At 44.8% G+C, this 17,264-nt stretch overlaps 1 protein-coding gene across 1 annotated transcript in view; it reads right to left on the bottom strand.

Annotated features, from left to right (window-relative positions):
* SLC4A11 (solute carrier family 4 member 11) overlaps positions 1-17,264 on the bottom strand; it is a 138,724-nt gene that overhangs the window by 50,789 nt on the left and 70,671 nt on the right. The window contains exon 8 of the mRNA XM_063136068.1: positions 6,904-6,988. Coding sequence (XP_062992138.1) covers positions 6,904-6,988 — 85 coding nt within the window. The remainder of the gene's footprint in view (positions 1-6,903; positions 6,989-17,264) is intronic.

The raw sequence follows: 17,264 nt of genomic DNA, 5'->3' as shown, positions 1-17,264 counted from the left end.
ACAAATAGCTACCCTTTTGTTTGCAAAGGCAGACCAGCTCAGTAGACGAAAAGAAACACAATTTTGCTGTGTACAGTTTGCAACATCTAGCTGTATACAGGAAACCGTTTGGGAGATTAACAAAGCCGCAAATAGCCTAAAGTAGTAAGCGGAAAGGTCCCATTATTCCTAGAACTCAAGATGCAACTATTAATATTCTGGGCTGGGGGAGGAAACGTGTTTGGGCTGCTGCCGTTGAGTGCCAGCCCTCAGGGTCATTTTTATAAACCCTTGAAGAAACAAAAACCATCACCAAGGACTGAACATTAGCAACAGCTTGATGCAAAGAATGGTGTGCCCAACACCAATGTAGCAGCAGAATATAAAGCTGAACTCAGATTTTCCCACCTGGATGCTCTCTCCAGACGTTTTGGAATTCAGTTCCCATCAGCCCTATTCAGCATGGCCAATGGTCAGGAATGCTGGGAGTTGTAGTCCAAAACATTTGGAGGGCATAAGGTTGGGAAAGGCTGTTCTAGAGCATAATCACAAAGATTGCCAGCAGCCAGAAACTACTCTGTTTTAGTGTATATAGATGTTCTGCTAATAAACACTAATGCTTATATGGCAAGCCGTTTACTAACAGGGACTGGCCAGCGAGACCACATCACGCCAGTCCTTTTACAACTTCATTGGCTGCCAGTCCAAGTCCGGGCCCGATTCAAAGTGCTTGTATTAACATTTAAAGCCCTAAATGGCTTGGGGCCAGGCTATCTGAAGGAACGCCTCCTCCCATATGTACCTGCCCGGACCTTAAGATTATCCACAGGGGTCCTTCTCCATGAGCCCCTGCCAAAGGAAGTGAGGCAGGTGGCTACCAGGAGGAGGGCCTTCTCCGCTGTGGCACCCGGCTGTGGAACGAGCTCCCCAGAGAGGTTCGCCTGGTGCCTACACTGTACTCCTTCCTTTGCCAGCTGAAGACCTTTTTATTTTCTCACTATTTTAACACCTATTAACTTAAATTTAAACTTTGCTGTTTTAATTCCGTATTTTAAACTATATCAATTTCTGCTGTGCGGTTTTATCCTGGTTGTGCTTTTTATATTGTATTTTGTATTTGTGTGTTTGGACTGTTGGTTATTTTATTCTGCTTTTCATGGTTTTAATTTTTATGAACCGCTCAGAGAGATTTGGCTTTGGGGCGGTATAAAAATGTAATAAATAAATAAATAAATAAATAAATAAAGGTAGCTTTCCTGCCTCCAGGTGTTGTTGCATTGCAGTCCCCATCATTCCTCACTATTGACAATGCTGATTAAGGCTGATGGGAATTGCATTTCACAAAATGTGGAGGACCACAAGTTCCTCACGGCTAGTTGATGTATATTAGCCCTACTGTTTTTTATTCTTAAACCTTGTGCATGTGTACCTGAGGCCAACATGAAGAGGAACAGCCATAGAATCATAGAATCATAGAATAGCAGAGTGGGAAGGGGCCTACAAGGCCATCAAGTCCAACCCCCTGCTCAGTGCAGGAATCCACCCTAAAGCATCCCTGACAGATGGTTGTCCAGCTGCCTCTTGAAGGCCTCTAGTGTGGGAGAGGCCACAACCTCCCTAGGTAACTGATTCCATTGTCGTACTGCTCTAACAGTCAGGAAGTTTTTTCTAATCTCCAGCTGGAATCTGGCTTCCTTTAACTTGAGCCCTTTATTCTGTGTCCTGCACTCTGGGAAGATCGAGAAGAGATCCTGGCCCTCTTCTGTGTGACAGCCTTTTAAGTATTTGAAGAATGCTATCATGTCTCCCCTCAATCTTCTCTTCTCCAGGCTAAACATGCCCAGTTCTTTCAGCCTCTCTTCATAGGGCTTTGTTTCCAGACCCCTGATCATCCTGGTTGCCCTCCTCTGAACACGCTCCAGCTTGTCTGCGTCCTTCTTGAATTGTGGAGCCCAGAACTGGACGCAATACTCTAGATGAGGCCTAACCAGGGCCGAATAGAGAGGAACCAGTACCTCATGTGATTTGGAAGCTATAATTCTATCCATAGGACAACCCAGCCATCTGTCTAAAACTCACCTAGCAAAGTGACATCACTCTTGTATTATCGAAGTAAACCAAGCCTCAGCTTAGCTGCAGCGTACAGATGAGAGACTGCCTGGAGCCCCGTGTAAGCTGCTCTGAGCTTCCCAAAGGAAGAGCAGGATGCAAGGGCCATAAATAAAGGGAAGCCTCGAGAAAGTATTGCAAGTATGTATGCCAGAATCTGTTCCAGACATTTATGAAACAGCCTCTTTCCTGAGATAAATGTCTCATTTATAGATGAAATTATCGACTTCAATAGACTAGGAATTAAATTGTTCCTCCTACTGCTTCCACCTACAAGTTGTTCCCAAGATCATTTTATTGCAATACAAAAAGCAGCAATAACTTGCCATCCACTGCTCTTGATCTAGAACACACAGGTGCCTGCTGCTTCATAAGAACATCAGAAGAGCCCTGCTGGATCACACGAAGGTCCATCTAGTGCAGCATTCCGTTCACATGTGTTCAACCAGAGGCTCCAATGGGAAACCCACAAGCAGAACATGAGTGCAACAGCACTCTCATAGAATCATAGAATAGCAGAGTTGGAAGGGGCCTACAAGGCCATCAAGTCCAACCCCCTGCTCAATGCAGGAATCCACCCTAAAGCATCCCTGACAGATGGTTGTCCAGCTGCCTCTTGAAGGCCTCTAGTGTGGGAAAGCCCACAACCTCCCTAGGTAACTGGTTCCATTGTCGTACTGCTCTAACAGTAAGGAAGTTTTTCCTGATGTCCAGCTGGAATCTGGCTTCCTTTAACTTGAGCCCTTATATTCCATATCCTGCACTCTGGGAGGATCGAGAAGAGATCCTGGCCCTCCTCTGTGTGACAACCTTTCAAGTCTTTGAAGAGTGCTATCATGTCTCCCCTCAATCTTCTCTTCTCCAGGCTAAACATGCCCAGTTCTTTCAGTCTCTCTTCACAGGGCTTTGTTTCCAGACCCCTGATCATCCTGGTTGCCCTCTTCTGAACATGCTCCTGCACATGTTCCCCACCAACTGGTGTACATAGGCTTACTGCCTCCGATACTGGAGGTAGCACATAGCCATCAGGGCTAGTAGCCACTAAAAGCCTTCTCCTCCACGAATCTGTCCAATCTCCTTTTAAAGCCTTCCAAATTGGTGGTCTTCACAACATCTTCTGGTAGCGAATTCCATAGTTTGATTATGCACCGCGTGAGGAAGTCCTTCCTTTTATCTGTCCTCCATCTACCACCATTCAGGTTCATTGGATGTTCCCAATTTCTAGAATTAGGAGAGCAGAAAGCCTCTCTCCCTGTCCACTTTCTCCACAATATGCATAGTTTTGTAAACCTCTATCATGTCTCCGCGTATTCACCTTTCTTCTAAGCTAAACAGTCCCAGATGTTGCAACTTTTCTCTGAGAGGGGAGATGCTCCAGCCCCTTGATCCTTTTGGTTGCTCTTTTCTGCACTTTTTCCATAACTCTACAATAATATTTTTCTAGGTGGCCTGGCCAGCATTCATAAGTGGGATGCACCATAGATATGTATAAAGGCAGTATGATATTGGTAGTGTTATTTTCAATTCCTTTTCTAATAATGCCTAACAAGGAATTTGCCTCTTGTGCAGCGGCTGAACAATGAGTTGACCGTTTCATTGACCTGTCTACCATTTATTTATTTAAACATTTGTATCCTGCCCTACATCACTGGGATTTCAGGGCAGGGTACAAATAAAACCATACGAACAATACAAAACTATAAATATACACAGCTAAAAACCAATTAAACCATTAATCAAGCTAAAACCAGTACAGAATTTTAAAACAGCAAAAAACAATTAAAACTATGTGCAAGCTTGGTGAATTTAGCCATCAAAGGCTTTGTTAAAAAGACATGTCTTTACTTGGCACCGAAATAAAGCCAGTGACGGTGCCAGTTGGGCCTCCGAGGAGAGGGCGTTCCACAGTCGGGGGGCCACCACAGAGAAAGCCATCTCCCACCTCCCACCATAGCGTATGTCTCGTGTTGGTGTGACATGGAGAAGGACTCCTCCAACAGTTCTCAAGTCTTGGGCAGGCATATAACCCCGAGATCTGATCAGTCATTTCTAGCTCAAATCCCACCAGCATGTTCATGTAAGTTGGGATTTTTTGTCCCAACGTGCATCACTTTACGCCTGCTTACACTGAAAGGCATTTGCCATTTTGATGCCCATTCTCCCTGTTTTAAGAGATGCTTTTGAAGCTCTTCACAATTTTAGCCACCCTAAATAAACTGGCATCATCAGCAAACTTAGCCACCTCACTGCTCATCCCTACTGCCAGATCATTTATGAAGAATTTGGAAAGCATTGGTCCCAATTCAGATCCTTGTGGGATCCCACTGCTTACACCCCTCCATTCCCTTCACATGATGTTGAGTGGCATTAGCATCTCATGATGGCCATTCCATGTAGCTCCTGCGTTGAGTGGCATTAGCGTCTCATGATGGCCATTCCATGTAGTTCCTCTGCTGAGTGGCATTAGTGTCTCATGATGGCCATTCCACCCTTCACATGATGTTGAGTGGCATTAGTGTCTCATGATGGCCATTCCACGTAGCTCCTGCGTTGAGTGGCATTAGTGTCTCATGACGGCCATTCCATGTAGCTACCAGAAGTTTTGACCATATAACACCTGCTCTGGACCGCTTGCACTGGCTGCCTGTATGTTTCAGAGCCCAATTCAAGGTGCTGGTTTTGAACTATAAAGCCTTACAGAGCTTGGGACCACAATTCCTGATGGAACACCTCTCCCGACGTAAATATACCCGTTCCCTACGTTCAACATCTAAGGTCCTCCTCCAGGTGCCTACTCCGAGAGAGGCTCGGAGTGTGGCAACGAGGGACGGGGCCTTTTCGGTAGTGGCCCCCAGACTATGGAATGATCTCCCTGATGAGGCTCGCCTGGCACCAACGCTGCTATCTTTCCGGCGCCAGGTTAAGACTTTCCTCTTTGCCCAGGCATATGGCGGCACATCCTAATCACCCACGTTTGGTTTTTTAACGGTTTTTAATGCTTTATGTGTGTATGTTCTGTGTTTTAGAATTTTAAATTTTGTATAGTTTTTATCTCAATTTTAGAATTTCTGTAAACCGCCCAGAGAGCCCTGGCTATGGAAGTGGTATATAAAAGCAATAAATAAATAAATAAATAAATACAGTGGCATTAGTGTCTCATGATGGCCATTCCACGTAGCTACTGCAGCTGATAGATTTGATCACGCTAATCTCCGATTGCACAGCCAGTATCAAGAACGAGCACCCAGAGAGCCAGGCCGAGTATGTTCCTTTGTATCTGGGATGGGGGATGTGTGTTGGTATACTTGAACTCCCATCAACTCTAGCAAGCATAGCCAATATAAGTCATGGAGGGAGGTGCAATCCAGCAACATCTGGAGAGTCCCATGTCCCCATCTCTGCTTTATATGGATATCTGCACAATTGCTCACCTGAAAGAGTCTCTCTCTCTCTCTCTCTCTCTCTCACACACACACACACACACACACAGAGAGAGAGAGAGAGAGAGAGAGAGAGAGAGAGAGAGAGAGAGAGAGAGAGAGAGAGAGAGAGAGAGAGCTTTCTATCAGGTCTTGTGTGCTCTAACTACAAAAACCTCCTGAGAGGCTGCTTCTCCTCCCAAGGTGGCTGATGTCTTTGAGATACGGCTTAGGAAGGGAGACCTCAAGAAGGACCTCTCTGCAGGAACGATCAAATCTTTCCAACTCTCCCTACGCCTTCTTCTCTCCAGGCCAGTTGTATTAAATGCACATCTGGGGTTTTTGCTTTCAAGATTACTTGAGTCACTTACGCAAAAAATAATAATCATGGTATATTAATTTGTAAATGTAGCGAGACAAAGCGCGCAACAAATCTAACAGGTCAGATATATCTCTTAACATCTAGATGCTGGCTCTACATGAATGGTAGCCTTGTAGAGCACGGTCTGAACACACTTCATGGCGGGGCTGAAAAACAACACGCCCTCTACATGGCTTTATTTGTGATGCACGGTGTCTTCCCTGGATGGGAAAATTCCAACCCCCACCATTGTAAATCTTTCTCTAGCAACCCGCCCCCAAAACCCAACCCAACTCATTTTCAAGAGCATTGCTTTCCTTTGGTTCTCTTGGCCTATTAGCTGATTTGAGCTGGTTGTCACTGGCTGATTTAGGACCAGCCCGTGGGGAAGTTCGCTTTGATGCCAGCTCTTCCAAGGGGCATATTACTTTCTCGAGGAAAAGGAGACAGAAGACGATGAGCTGTCGATACACAACACTCCTTCAGCTCAGCCTTCCTCAGCCTGGTGTCTTCTAGAATGTTGGACTAAAACTCCCATAATCCCCAGACAACAGGGCAAAGGCTGCACTGGCTGTAGATGATGGGGCTGTAGTCCAAAACAATTGGAAGGCACCAGTTGGGTAAGGATGCTTTAACTATTTGCCTCTTAATGGGACATCTATTGGTGTTCCATGTTTGAAGAGAGAATGGCTGGTGAGACACAGCACTCATTTCAACAATGTGATGATAATATTATTACTGTCAGGCTTTCTTCCCATGCACAGCTGCCTGTTATACTCTGCTTGTGCATAAAAATCGATCTATGCACGCTTTACTGTCACTGGACCAATGCAATGACATAAGCAGTGGCTTTGGTTGAGGACATTGGAAAGCATCTATAAACCCAACGTTCTGTTGCACCAGAGTTCGATGCTCAATTTTTCTTTTAAGCAACAGAGCTACTGCAGGCATCCCAAGAGAGCACTCTGTAAACAGGACATGGTTCTACGAGGACTCCGATCCGGCCGGCGTTTCCATAAACAATGGCTCACCTACCATCAGTGAAGTCCAGAGCGTACACTGGAAATCTTCGCGCAATGTCATCAAAAATTCCCTTGCCAACATTGAAGAACTCGTGGAGCTAAAGAAAGGAAGGAAATGTTATTTCAGTTCAAAAGTGCTCATCTATTGTTGAAAGAGAAAGAGAGAGCTTGCAGCAAGACAGTAAAAGCCAACGGCTTTCTTTTAAAAGTCGGAGTCATTAAATAAGACAATACACTTGGAAGAAACCTAGACGGATGGTTTTCCAAAACAGCCAGCTCATTTTAACATGACCTGATGGTAACTTGCAATTTGGCCCCAGTGCGCCCTTCGCTCCATAAACACAACAAAATTATAAGACTAACATAGATATAGGGCTGGATTACTCTCCAAAGGCCTGCTTGAACAAAAAAGTTTTAGCCTGCTTCCAAAAGCCCATCAAGGAGGGAGCCAGCCTAGCTTCCCTGGGAAGAGAGTTCCAGAGCATGCTTAAAGCCATGGTTTAAGGTGTCTTCTGAATGGGGCCAATGAGAAACAAAAAAGAACATTTCAACATTTGTCCGAATTGTTTCTTCAGTTGCTCACTCTGGCCTGGTTCAGACAACACGCTAAACCATGCTGGTTAACCACAAAATGGTTAAGGGAATGCATTAACGGATTCCTGTATTGAGTGGGAGGTTGGACTCGATGGCCTTATAGGCCCCTTCCAAATCAACTATTCTATGATTCTATGAAAATGTAATGTCCTTGACCAACCTGTTTGCCAAATGTGCCTATTTTTTAATTGTTTATGTTTTGTTTCCCTCCCCCCCCCCATGTATATTTTAAACTTTGTAAGGCCGCCTTGAGGCCCAGCATTGGGCAAAAGGCGGGATACAAATCATCATCATCGTCATCATCCATGGTGGTTAAGCCAGAAAGCCGGGCTGTGTTCAGAAGACAGCTTAAACCACGGCTTTAACCATACTGAATAAAGCAAAAAGCCTTATTCACCGTGGCTAAAGCCATAGTTTAAGGTGTCTTCTGAACACGGCCCGGCTTTCTGGCTAAAACCACGATGGTTAAAGCCATGGGTTAAGGTGTCTTCTGAATGGGCCCACTCTCTAGCTTCTCACTTTTAAGCAACTCTCTAGACGCTTAGTGTTTCGAAACACTGTTGGCATTGTTGGGGTTCTACATTCCTGCCCTTAAAACTAAGCCCGCAGAAGATGCTACAAGATGATGAAATTGTATAGCAAATTCCATTTATAAGTTACTAAATGTCCAGGGAGACTGAAATGCTCCCCACTGTTTTGTGAGTATTACTAAAGGAGGTATTTACAAAGAGGAAGATTTTATTATTACATTTATATCCCACCTTTTTTCCTCCTTCAAGGGACCTGAGGTGGCTTGCATGGTCCTCCTCTTCTCCAGTGGTTTTATAGCTTTCCAATAGAATCACAGAATCATAGAACAACAGAGTTGGAAGGGGCCTACAAGTCCATTGAGTCCAACCCCCTGCTCAATGCAGGAACCCACCTTAAAGCATCCCTGACAGATGCTTGTCCAGCTGCCTCTTGAAGGCCTCTAGTGTGGGAGAGCCCACAACCTCCCTAGGTAACTGATTCCATTGTCGTACTGCTCTAACAGTCAGGAAGTTTTTCCTGATGTCCAGCTGGAATCTGGCTTCCTTTAACAGAGTGTCCTGCACTCTGGGAGGATCGCGAAGAGATCCTGGCCCTCCTCTGTGTGACAACCTTTTAAGTCTTTGAAGAGTGCTATCATGTCTCCCCTCAATCTTCTCTTCTCCAGGCTACACATGCCCAGTTCTTTCAGTCTCTCTTCATAGGGCTTTGTTTCCAGACCCCTGATCATCCTGGTTACCCTCCTCTGAACACGCTCCAGCTTGTCTGCCTCCTTCTTGAATTGTGGAGCCAAGAACTGGACACAATACTCTAGATGAGGCCTAACCAGGGCCGAATAGAGAGGAACCAGTACCTCCCATGATTTGGAAGCTATACTTCTATTAATGCAGCCCAAAATAGCATTTGCCTTTCTTGCAGCCATATCGCACTGTTGGCTCGTATTCAGCTTGCGATCTACAACAATTCCAAGATCCTTCTCGTTTGTAGTATTGCTGAGCCAAGTATCCCCCATCTTGTAACTATGCATTTGGTTTCTATTTCCTAGATGTAGAACTTGGCATTTATCCCTATTAAATTTCATTCTGTTGTTTTAATTTATTTTATGTTTTAATTCAGTTTTATGTATTTTATTGTTTATTGTTGTTTCCCGCCTTGATCAAAATGGATAGGTAGGTAAGAAATATATTATTATTATTATTATTATTATTATTATTATTATTATTATTATTATTTCATTCATTCAGAATAAAAAGCCAACTGGTGGAAGACAAAGGATCAGCTTCCTTGTGCTCTGAAATCCCGGCTCATGGAAGCTGATTTGCCATCTTTTTGGAGTCTCCTCCTTCAGACATGAAATGCCTTGGAAAAAGCAGACCTATGTGACTAGTTAAATATGCCTAGCAGCCAGTTCCGGTAACAAAACCATAAATACCAGATGATCAATTTTTTAAAAATGTGACACTTGTAATCTCCGGCGATTGGGCGGTATAGAAATGTAATAAATAAATAAATAAATAAAAATAATTATCTTTCTACTGATAGCACTCACAAAAGATCACAAACTAGTCCTTCCAGACAAGGCTCTGTGATCTCCCTGGGGGGTATCTACACTGAGTTGATCATGTCAGAAGATGTGGCATTTCCCCCAGAACTAACGTAGCATTTCTTGCCCTAAATCCATTCCCCCCCCCAAAAAAAACCTCATTTTGTAACAGATTTTCTCGTTACAAAAACCCTAATGATTCACGCAACAAGTTCGACAGCGGAACAGACTGATTTTCCTTTGCTGGAGGTATTTAAACAGTGATTGGATGGCCATCTGTCAGGGATACTGTAGCTGCTCCCTGCATTGCATATTGTGTGTGGTGTAGTGGCTAAAAGTGTTGGACTGGGAATCAGGAGATCCGGGTTCTAGTCCCCACTCGGCCATGGGAGCTCACTGGGTGACATTGGGCCAGTCACAGACTCTCAGCCCAACCCACCTCACAGGGCTGTTGTTGTGAGGATAAAATGGAGAGGAGGAGGAGAATAATTATGTACACCGCCTTGGGTTCCTTGGAGGAAAAAAGGCGGGATATAAATGCAATAATAAATAAATAATTTGATTTGTACCTAGGAATTGTTGGAGGATATCCGGTTAGGGTTCGAGCTGGGCGGGTTTCCACCAGCTCAGCCTCATGGACACCACTCTGTGGACCCCCATGTATGCCGAGTGGGGCAAATGTGGGGATCTCTGCTTATCCGCGAGCTCCCGTTCTGTAGAACACCGCAGATAAGCTTCTTACATAGATCCACAATTTGTGCAAATGGTGACCGTAAACAGTGCCATTTATGCAAAATTGCAGGCATAAATGGTTTAATCGCTTTTCCTTATTTGTGCCCCACCTTTCTACCAAGAAAAATGGCACTTACAATCACGAATAAAGCTGGATTATAACAAGAATAAATCAAATGCATTAAAACACAATCAAAAACACAATGCTAATAGAATAAATCATCACCCAACCCAGCAGACTCGCTTACACACCAAAGGCCTGCTTGAATAAAATGCCTCCTGGAGCAAGCATAGCCTCTCTTGGCAGGGAGTTCCACAGCCTTGTAGCAGTCACCAAGAAGGCCCTTATTCCAATCACCACTGAAGGCAGTGGTTGCGAAAGAAGGGCCTTTCCCGAAGATCTTAAGATCTGGGTAGGCTCATAAGAGAGATAACGGTCTTAGAAGGTAGCCTGGTCTCAAGCTGTATAGTTTATGATCGTATAGAAGCTAGATTTATCTTATAGCTTGTTATGCCCAAACTAGAAATCGTGCTTTCAAACAAGCTCTGGTTCGTCAAACAAACCAGCAAAACAGCCCAGGGTTTGTAGTTGGCTTGATTTCAAATCAAACAGAGTTTGTTCTAAAACAGTCTCTGGTTTGAATGGAAGTACAAGGTAGCTCTCCTGGAAAGCGAAATTAAACTCAGTAGAAATTCTTCTTCCAGCCACACAGAAGCAAACGAGGGGAGCGTGTCAGCTTCAATTCATGTGCGCACTCCTAAATCCCGGCTTAGCCTTACATGTGAACTCTCCCAGAGACAAGCAGGAAGGTGCACCTGAAACGAACACTTAACCATTTCTAACGGAGAAGGTTGTTTTCTTTTCTTTTCTGAATCAGCTTTGTGCTGAAAGGGAAAGAACCTCAGATAAATGCAGCACTGACTTCTTAATCTTGAAAGTGGTATTTGGGCATAATGGAAAACAGAAGAATTTTAAGAATACATATTTCAAGGGGAGGTATTATGAAGGTCTGAGAATTTATTTATTGGGTATTTAGCAGAGTTATTGGTTATTGATTTCTACTAGTCATTTAGCCTTGGGTGTTTTTTTTTTAATATTCAAAGTAATTCGAACACAAAAAACAAATACTTAAGGTAACATTGAAATGCAATTGAAAAGACTATTGTGCATCTAATTTCAAGTCAGATGCATGACTCTGGCACCCACCTCAAAGCTGTTCCCCTGCATCTACTTGTGAGGAGAGATGCTGGCATCGCCCTTTCAATGCTACATTCTTAAGCATTTTAATGCACAATTACAAGGACATAGAATCATAGAATAGCAGAGTTGGAAGGGGCCTACAAGGCCATCGAGTCCAACCCCCTGCTCAAGGCAGGAATCCACCCTAAAGCATCCCTGACAGATGGTTGTCCAGCTGCCTCCTGAAGGCCTCTAGTGTGGGAGAGCCCACAACCTCACCAGGCAACTGATTCCATGGTCGTACTGCTCTAACAGTCAGGAAGTTTTTCCTGATGTCCAGCTGGAATCTGGCTTCCTTTAACTTGAGCCCGTTATTCCGTGTCCTGCACTCTGGGAGGATCGAGAAGAGATCCTGGCCCTCCTCTGTGTGACAACCTTTGAAGTTTTTGAAGAGTGCTATCATGTCTCCCCTCAATCTTCTCTTCTCCAGGCTAAACATGCCCAGTTCTCTCAGTCTCTCTTCATAGGGCTTTGTTTCCAGACCCCTGATCATCCTGGTTGCCCTGACATGAACTCTGTCAAAAAACAGTGTCAGTAGCAGATGACAGAAGTGGGTCAAATGAGCTTCAGCCACACCAGGCACAGATGGCCCATAATTTCCTCTACCAGTTTTCAGTGCACAAAGCACTTTCAATTCTTGTCTACTTCACCCTTAGGACTATCATAAGAACGTAAGAAGGACCTGCTGGATCGGAATGAGGGTCCATGTAGTCCAGCACTCTGTTCACACAGTGACGAAACAGCTGCCGAACCCACAAGTAGGACACAGAGCAACAGCACCCTCCCACCCATGTTCCCCAGCAACTGGTGCATATAGGTTTACTGCCTCTGATCCTGGAGATAGCACATAGCCATCAGGACTAGTAGCCATGGATAGCCTTCTCCTCCAGGAATTTATCCAATTCACTTTTAAAACCATCCAAATTGGTGGCCATCACCACATCTTGTGGTATTGAATCCACCACTTCAACTCTGTGCTGTGTGAAGAAGTCCTTCCTTTTATTTGTCCTGGATCTCCCACCAACCAGCTTCATGGGATGTCCCCTGGTTCTAGTATTATGGGAGAGGGAGAAAAATGTCTCCCTATCCACATCCTCTACACCATGCACCATTCGGTACCCTTCTATCATGTCTCCCTTTAGTCTCCTTTTTCCCAAGCTAACCTTCCTTCTTAGGGGAGAGGCACCAGCCCCTTGATCATTTTAGTTGCCCTTTCCTGCACTTTTTCCAGATCCACGATATCCTTTCTTTAGATGTGGTGACCAGAACTATGCATAGTATTCTAAGGGCTCATCTACACCATCCAGGATATTCCACTATGAAAGTGGTATAAAAGCGGTATATAAAAGGCAGGAGCCACATTTTTTAGCAGTATTGAGTGCACTGCAGGATCTACACTATTGCTTTATAGTGGTACTGAAGTGCTCTGACAACTGTTGGGGCCCATTGACACATCTACATCAAGCAGGATATAACACTATGAAAGCGGTATATAGTATGCGTCATGGGCTCCAACAGTTGTCAGTGCACTTCAACACCTCTATAAAGCAGTAGTGTGGCTCCCGCATTTTATACACCGCTTTCATACTGGAATATCCTGCTTGGTGTAGATGAGCCCTGGGTGTGGTCGCACCATCGATTTGTATAAAGACTATGGGGCAGGTATGGGGAGGGTGCAAATCCCAGAAGCCAGTTAGAAAGCTTCATTGAGGCATGTGGAGTTGAACCCAAGTCCCCTCCCACCTTGAAGTTGAACGTTCTCTCCCTCACGGCCCTCAGTAAGGGCAGCCCTGAAACGTGCTTCACAGAAAACTGTAATTTGGGACTATGTGTCTACAGTATGTCAGTGAACCTAAAATGTGCTTATTATTCCACTTAAAGCAGCATATGGCTACTATCCATTTTATTAATAGACATTTCCCAGCAGGCACCGCGGCCAAAGCCTGCGTTCCGTGGAGTGCGGGAAGGAGGCAGGGCTTGCCGACCCCCGGAGCCCTCTGCAGGCGAGCGAGGGGCAAGACAGGGCCGGTCAGTCTGCACCAGCGGCCCAGGCAGCCCAGCCCGGCCGCCTTCCAACAGCCCTGTGAGGATGGCTTCTGAAGGCTCAGCTGTCTGGCACACCATCCACTGCTTGCTGAAAAAGTGTTTTTGTGTCCTCCAAGAGCAGCATGAAGTCTGGAAGAAGACACTTGTTGGCTGCACACCTCTCCTTGATTCCCTGACAGAGCAGATGTACTGTGTTATCTGTACAGCACCATGTACATTGATGGTGCTATATAAATAAATAATAATAATAATAATAATAATAAGATGCAAGCCTCACAAAAGGTCGCCTTTGCAAGCACCCCACTGGGAGACTTCCCTGCCTGCCAGAGAGGCTCTGGCACAAGCAGCGATGTGCCGTTGAGGCTTTGCTGAAGGAGCTACAGCAGGACAAGTAGTGTGTGGGGCGGTCCTCTGGGTGGAGGATCATAGTGTCAGAAGTGTTACCAATCATTTTCCAGGTTGTAAAGTTTTCCTCCACTATGGTGGGATTATTTATTATTTCTCTGTCATTATGATCTATGGCTGTGGCATTTTATTAATATACTTACCAGTGCTTTAATCATCATCATCATCAATTTTAAATCACATTCATAGTAAAATTTCCCTGGATGCCTTACAATAAAAGCAGCCTGGCAAACTCAAAAATAATACCTCAAAATTGAATACAGCATTAAATCCAGTGAAACAGCAGAGATCCAAATCAAAGACATGGAAACGACTTATAGTCAGACTCTGTACCAGGTGACTCTCCCTGGGGAGACAGTTCTGAAGTCGGGGTGCCACGGCTAAGAAGGCCTTATCTCTGACCACTGGCCACCTCACATTGCTTTTGTAAATGATTTAGATGATCTAGTATAATGTATTTTAATCTTAACTTGTGAACCGCTTATTTTTAAATACGATAAGCAGTATATAAATCTGCGGAAATGGGCTGGATGAGGAAAAACAAACTGAAGCTGAATCCAGACAAGATGGAGGTGCTTGCTGTCAAAGGCCACAACCTCGGTTTGAAGGTGTGTCAACCAGTTCTGGATGGGGTTACACTCCCGCTGAAGGACTGTGTCCGCAGCTTGGGGGTGTTTCTGGATCCGTCGCTCCAAATGACAGCCCAGATAGATGCGACGGCCAGGAGTGCCTGCTGTCAGCTTCGGCTGATACGTCAGCTGCGCCCCTTCCTAGAGTCGGAAGACCTAAAGATGGTGGTGCACGCACTGGTAACTTCGAAGCTCGACTTCTGCCATGCTCTCTACATAGGGCTACCTTTGCGCCTAGTCTGGAAACTCCAACTAGTTCAAAATAGGGCAGCCAGGTTGGTCATCAGTACACCTAGGGGTGACCACATTACACCGGTTTTAAAATCTCGTCACTGGCTGCCAGTTACTTTCCGGGCAAGTATAAAGCGTTGGTTATCACCTTTAAAGCCCTACATGGTTTGGGTCCTGGTTACCTGCGGGATCGCCTTCTCCCGTACAATCCGCCCCGCACACTCAGGTCCTCTGGGAAGAATCTACTCCAGTCAGCCAAAGCTAGGCTGACAACTATTACCCAGAGGACCTTTTCTTCTGCCGCTCCCAGATTATGGAGATCCGTCAACTTAACAGTCTTCCGGAATTTAAGAAAGCCATAAAGACTGATCTCTTCCGGCAGGCCTACCCAGTGGAATTTAAAGATGTTATTTTAATAATATGTTACTTTTAATAATGTATTAGTTTTAAATGTTTTAAATCAGTTATATATATTTTATGGTGTTTGCATTTGTGTTGTACCCTGCCTCGATTGAGGCAGGTAACAAATAAATAAATATATTATATTATTATTGTTGTTATTATTATTAGCAGTACTTTGGGACAAAAGGGTACACAGAATACACCTGTCAACATGGTTTACCACATGTGCCTCCCGCTTTTGTTTAAACACAGCAGGTGGAACATTTGGCTCCAGTGGCATTTGCCATCAGCCTGGCCTCGCTTGCCCTCTGCTATTCGGCCACCTGCCTGTTCCTTCCAGCCTGTCAATCACCCATCACTATGGCTTCTCCGAGGACGACCTATTATGGCTGCTGGGATTCCTAACCTTCTGCACCTCTTTTTCCCTCTGGGGATTTAGCTTTTGCTCCTTTGTGTCTGAAAACAATGTCTCACAGGGCCAGGAGAGCAGAAACACAGAGAGAGAAGGAGGTTGGATTTTAAGATCTTAACAGAAAAGAGGAAGTAGCCCCAGTGGACGAGTTCAAAGGGAGAACCCAATTGCCTCTAGGAAGTGGCTTGCTTGCTTACTCATCTGTCTGTGGCGTGCAGGAGGATCCGTGATCTCAGCGCTGGTGGGGAGGGAAAAGAGCCTAACCTCCCGCTCACCAAGCAGATTCTGCCGGCCTCTGGCAGCGATCAACAGCACCCACGCTTAGGAACGGAGGCTGCACACAGCACCAGCTCAAGGCACAGCAGCAGACCCAGAGGAAGGCAAAAGCTCAGAAGGCAGGGTGGATTTGATTTAAATCAATTTAATTTAAATCACGATTTAAATCACTACTCAGAAAGACTCGATTTAATCATGTGACTCCCAACCACCAAAGAAAGGTGAACTCTTCCTCGCTATATTTTACACAACTCAAGAGTTACCAAAGACTCCTTCTTGCTGGTATAATCTTAATATTTACAACCATATGAAGGTTTCATTTTTAGAATAGCAGCTTTTCAGATTAGTTTTACAGTTATATAAAAAAAAATACTGATTTGGTTATACTATTAGAAACACATCATAGATAGATCATTTTGACATTATTGCGAGGTGAACTACCTCCAGTTTAATAGATTAATCTTTCATATTTGGACAACTTTTCTGCTGTGCCTTATTGGAAGGAGAAAAATAATCTTACAGAAACCTCTGGAAGAGCATGACATTGTGAATGGATTAATGGAATTCATTTACCAAAAAATGTAAACAGCCTCATGCTTCTTTTAGATCCATCATTGTCACTTGAGGCTCAGGTGACCTCAGTGGCACGGAGTGCCTTTTACAAACTCCGATTGGTGGCCCAGCTACACCCCTTTCTGGACAGGGATAACCTGGCTTCCGTTGTCCATGCTCTGGTAACCTCCAAGTTAGATTACTGCAATGCACTCTACGTAGGGCTGCCTTTGAAGACGGTTTGGAAGCTGCAGCTCGTGCAAAATGCAGCGGCCAGATTGATTTCAGGAACCAGAAGGTTCGACCATATAACACCTGCTCTGGTCCGCTTGCACTGGCTGCCTGTATGTTTCTGAGCCCAATTCAAGGTGCTGGTTTTGACCGATAAAGCCTTACACGGCTTGGGACCACAATACCTGACAAAATGCGTCTCCCGACATGAGTATACCCGGTCCCTACGTTCAACATCTAAGGTCCTCCTCCGGGTGCCTACTCCGAGAGAGGCTCGAAGTGTGGCAATGAGGGACATGGCCTTTTCAGTGGTGGCCCCCAGACTATGGAACGATCTCCCTGATGAGGCTCGCCTGGCACCAACGCTGCTATCTTTCCGGCGCCAGGTTAAGACTTTCCTTTTTGCCCAGGCATATGGCAGCACATCTTAATCAACCACGTTTAGTTTTTTAACGGTTTTTAATGCTTTATGTGTGTATGTTCTGTGTTTTAGAATTTTAAATTTTGTATACTTGTTTTTATCTCAATTTTAGAATTTCTGTAACCCGCCCAG

Source organism: Elgaria multicarinata, chromosome 10, assembly GCF_023053635.1.
Source record: "Elgaria multicarinata webbii isolate HBS135686 ecotype San Diego chromosome 10, rElgMul1.1.pri, whole genome shotgun sequence".
NCBI classification, from domain to species: domain Eukaryota; kingdom Metazoa; phylum Chordata; class Lepidosauria; order Squamata; family Anguidae; genus Elgaria; species Elgaria multicarinata.
The sequence above is the reverse complement of the archived record's forward strand: the minus strand, read 5'-3'. Positions and strand labels throughout refer to the sequence as shown.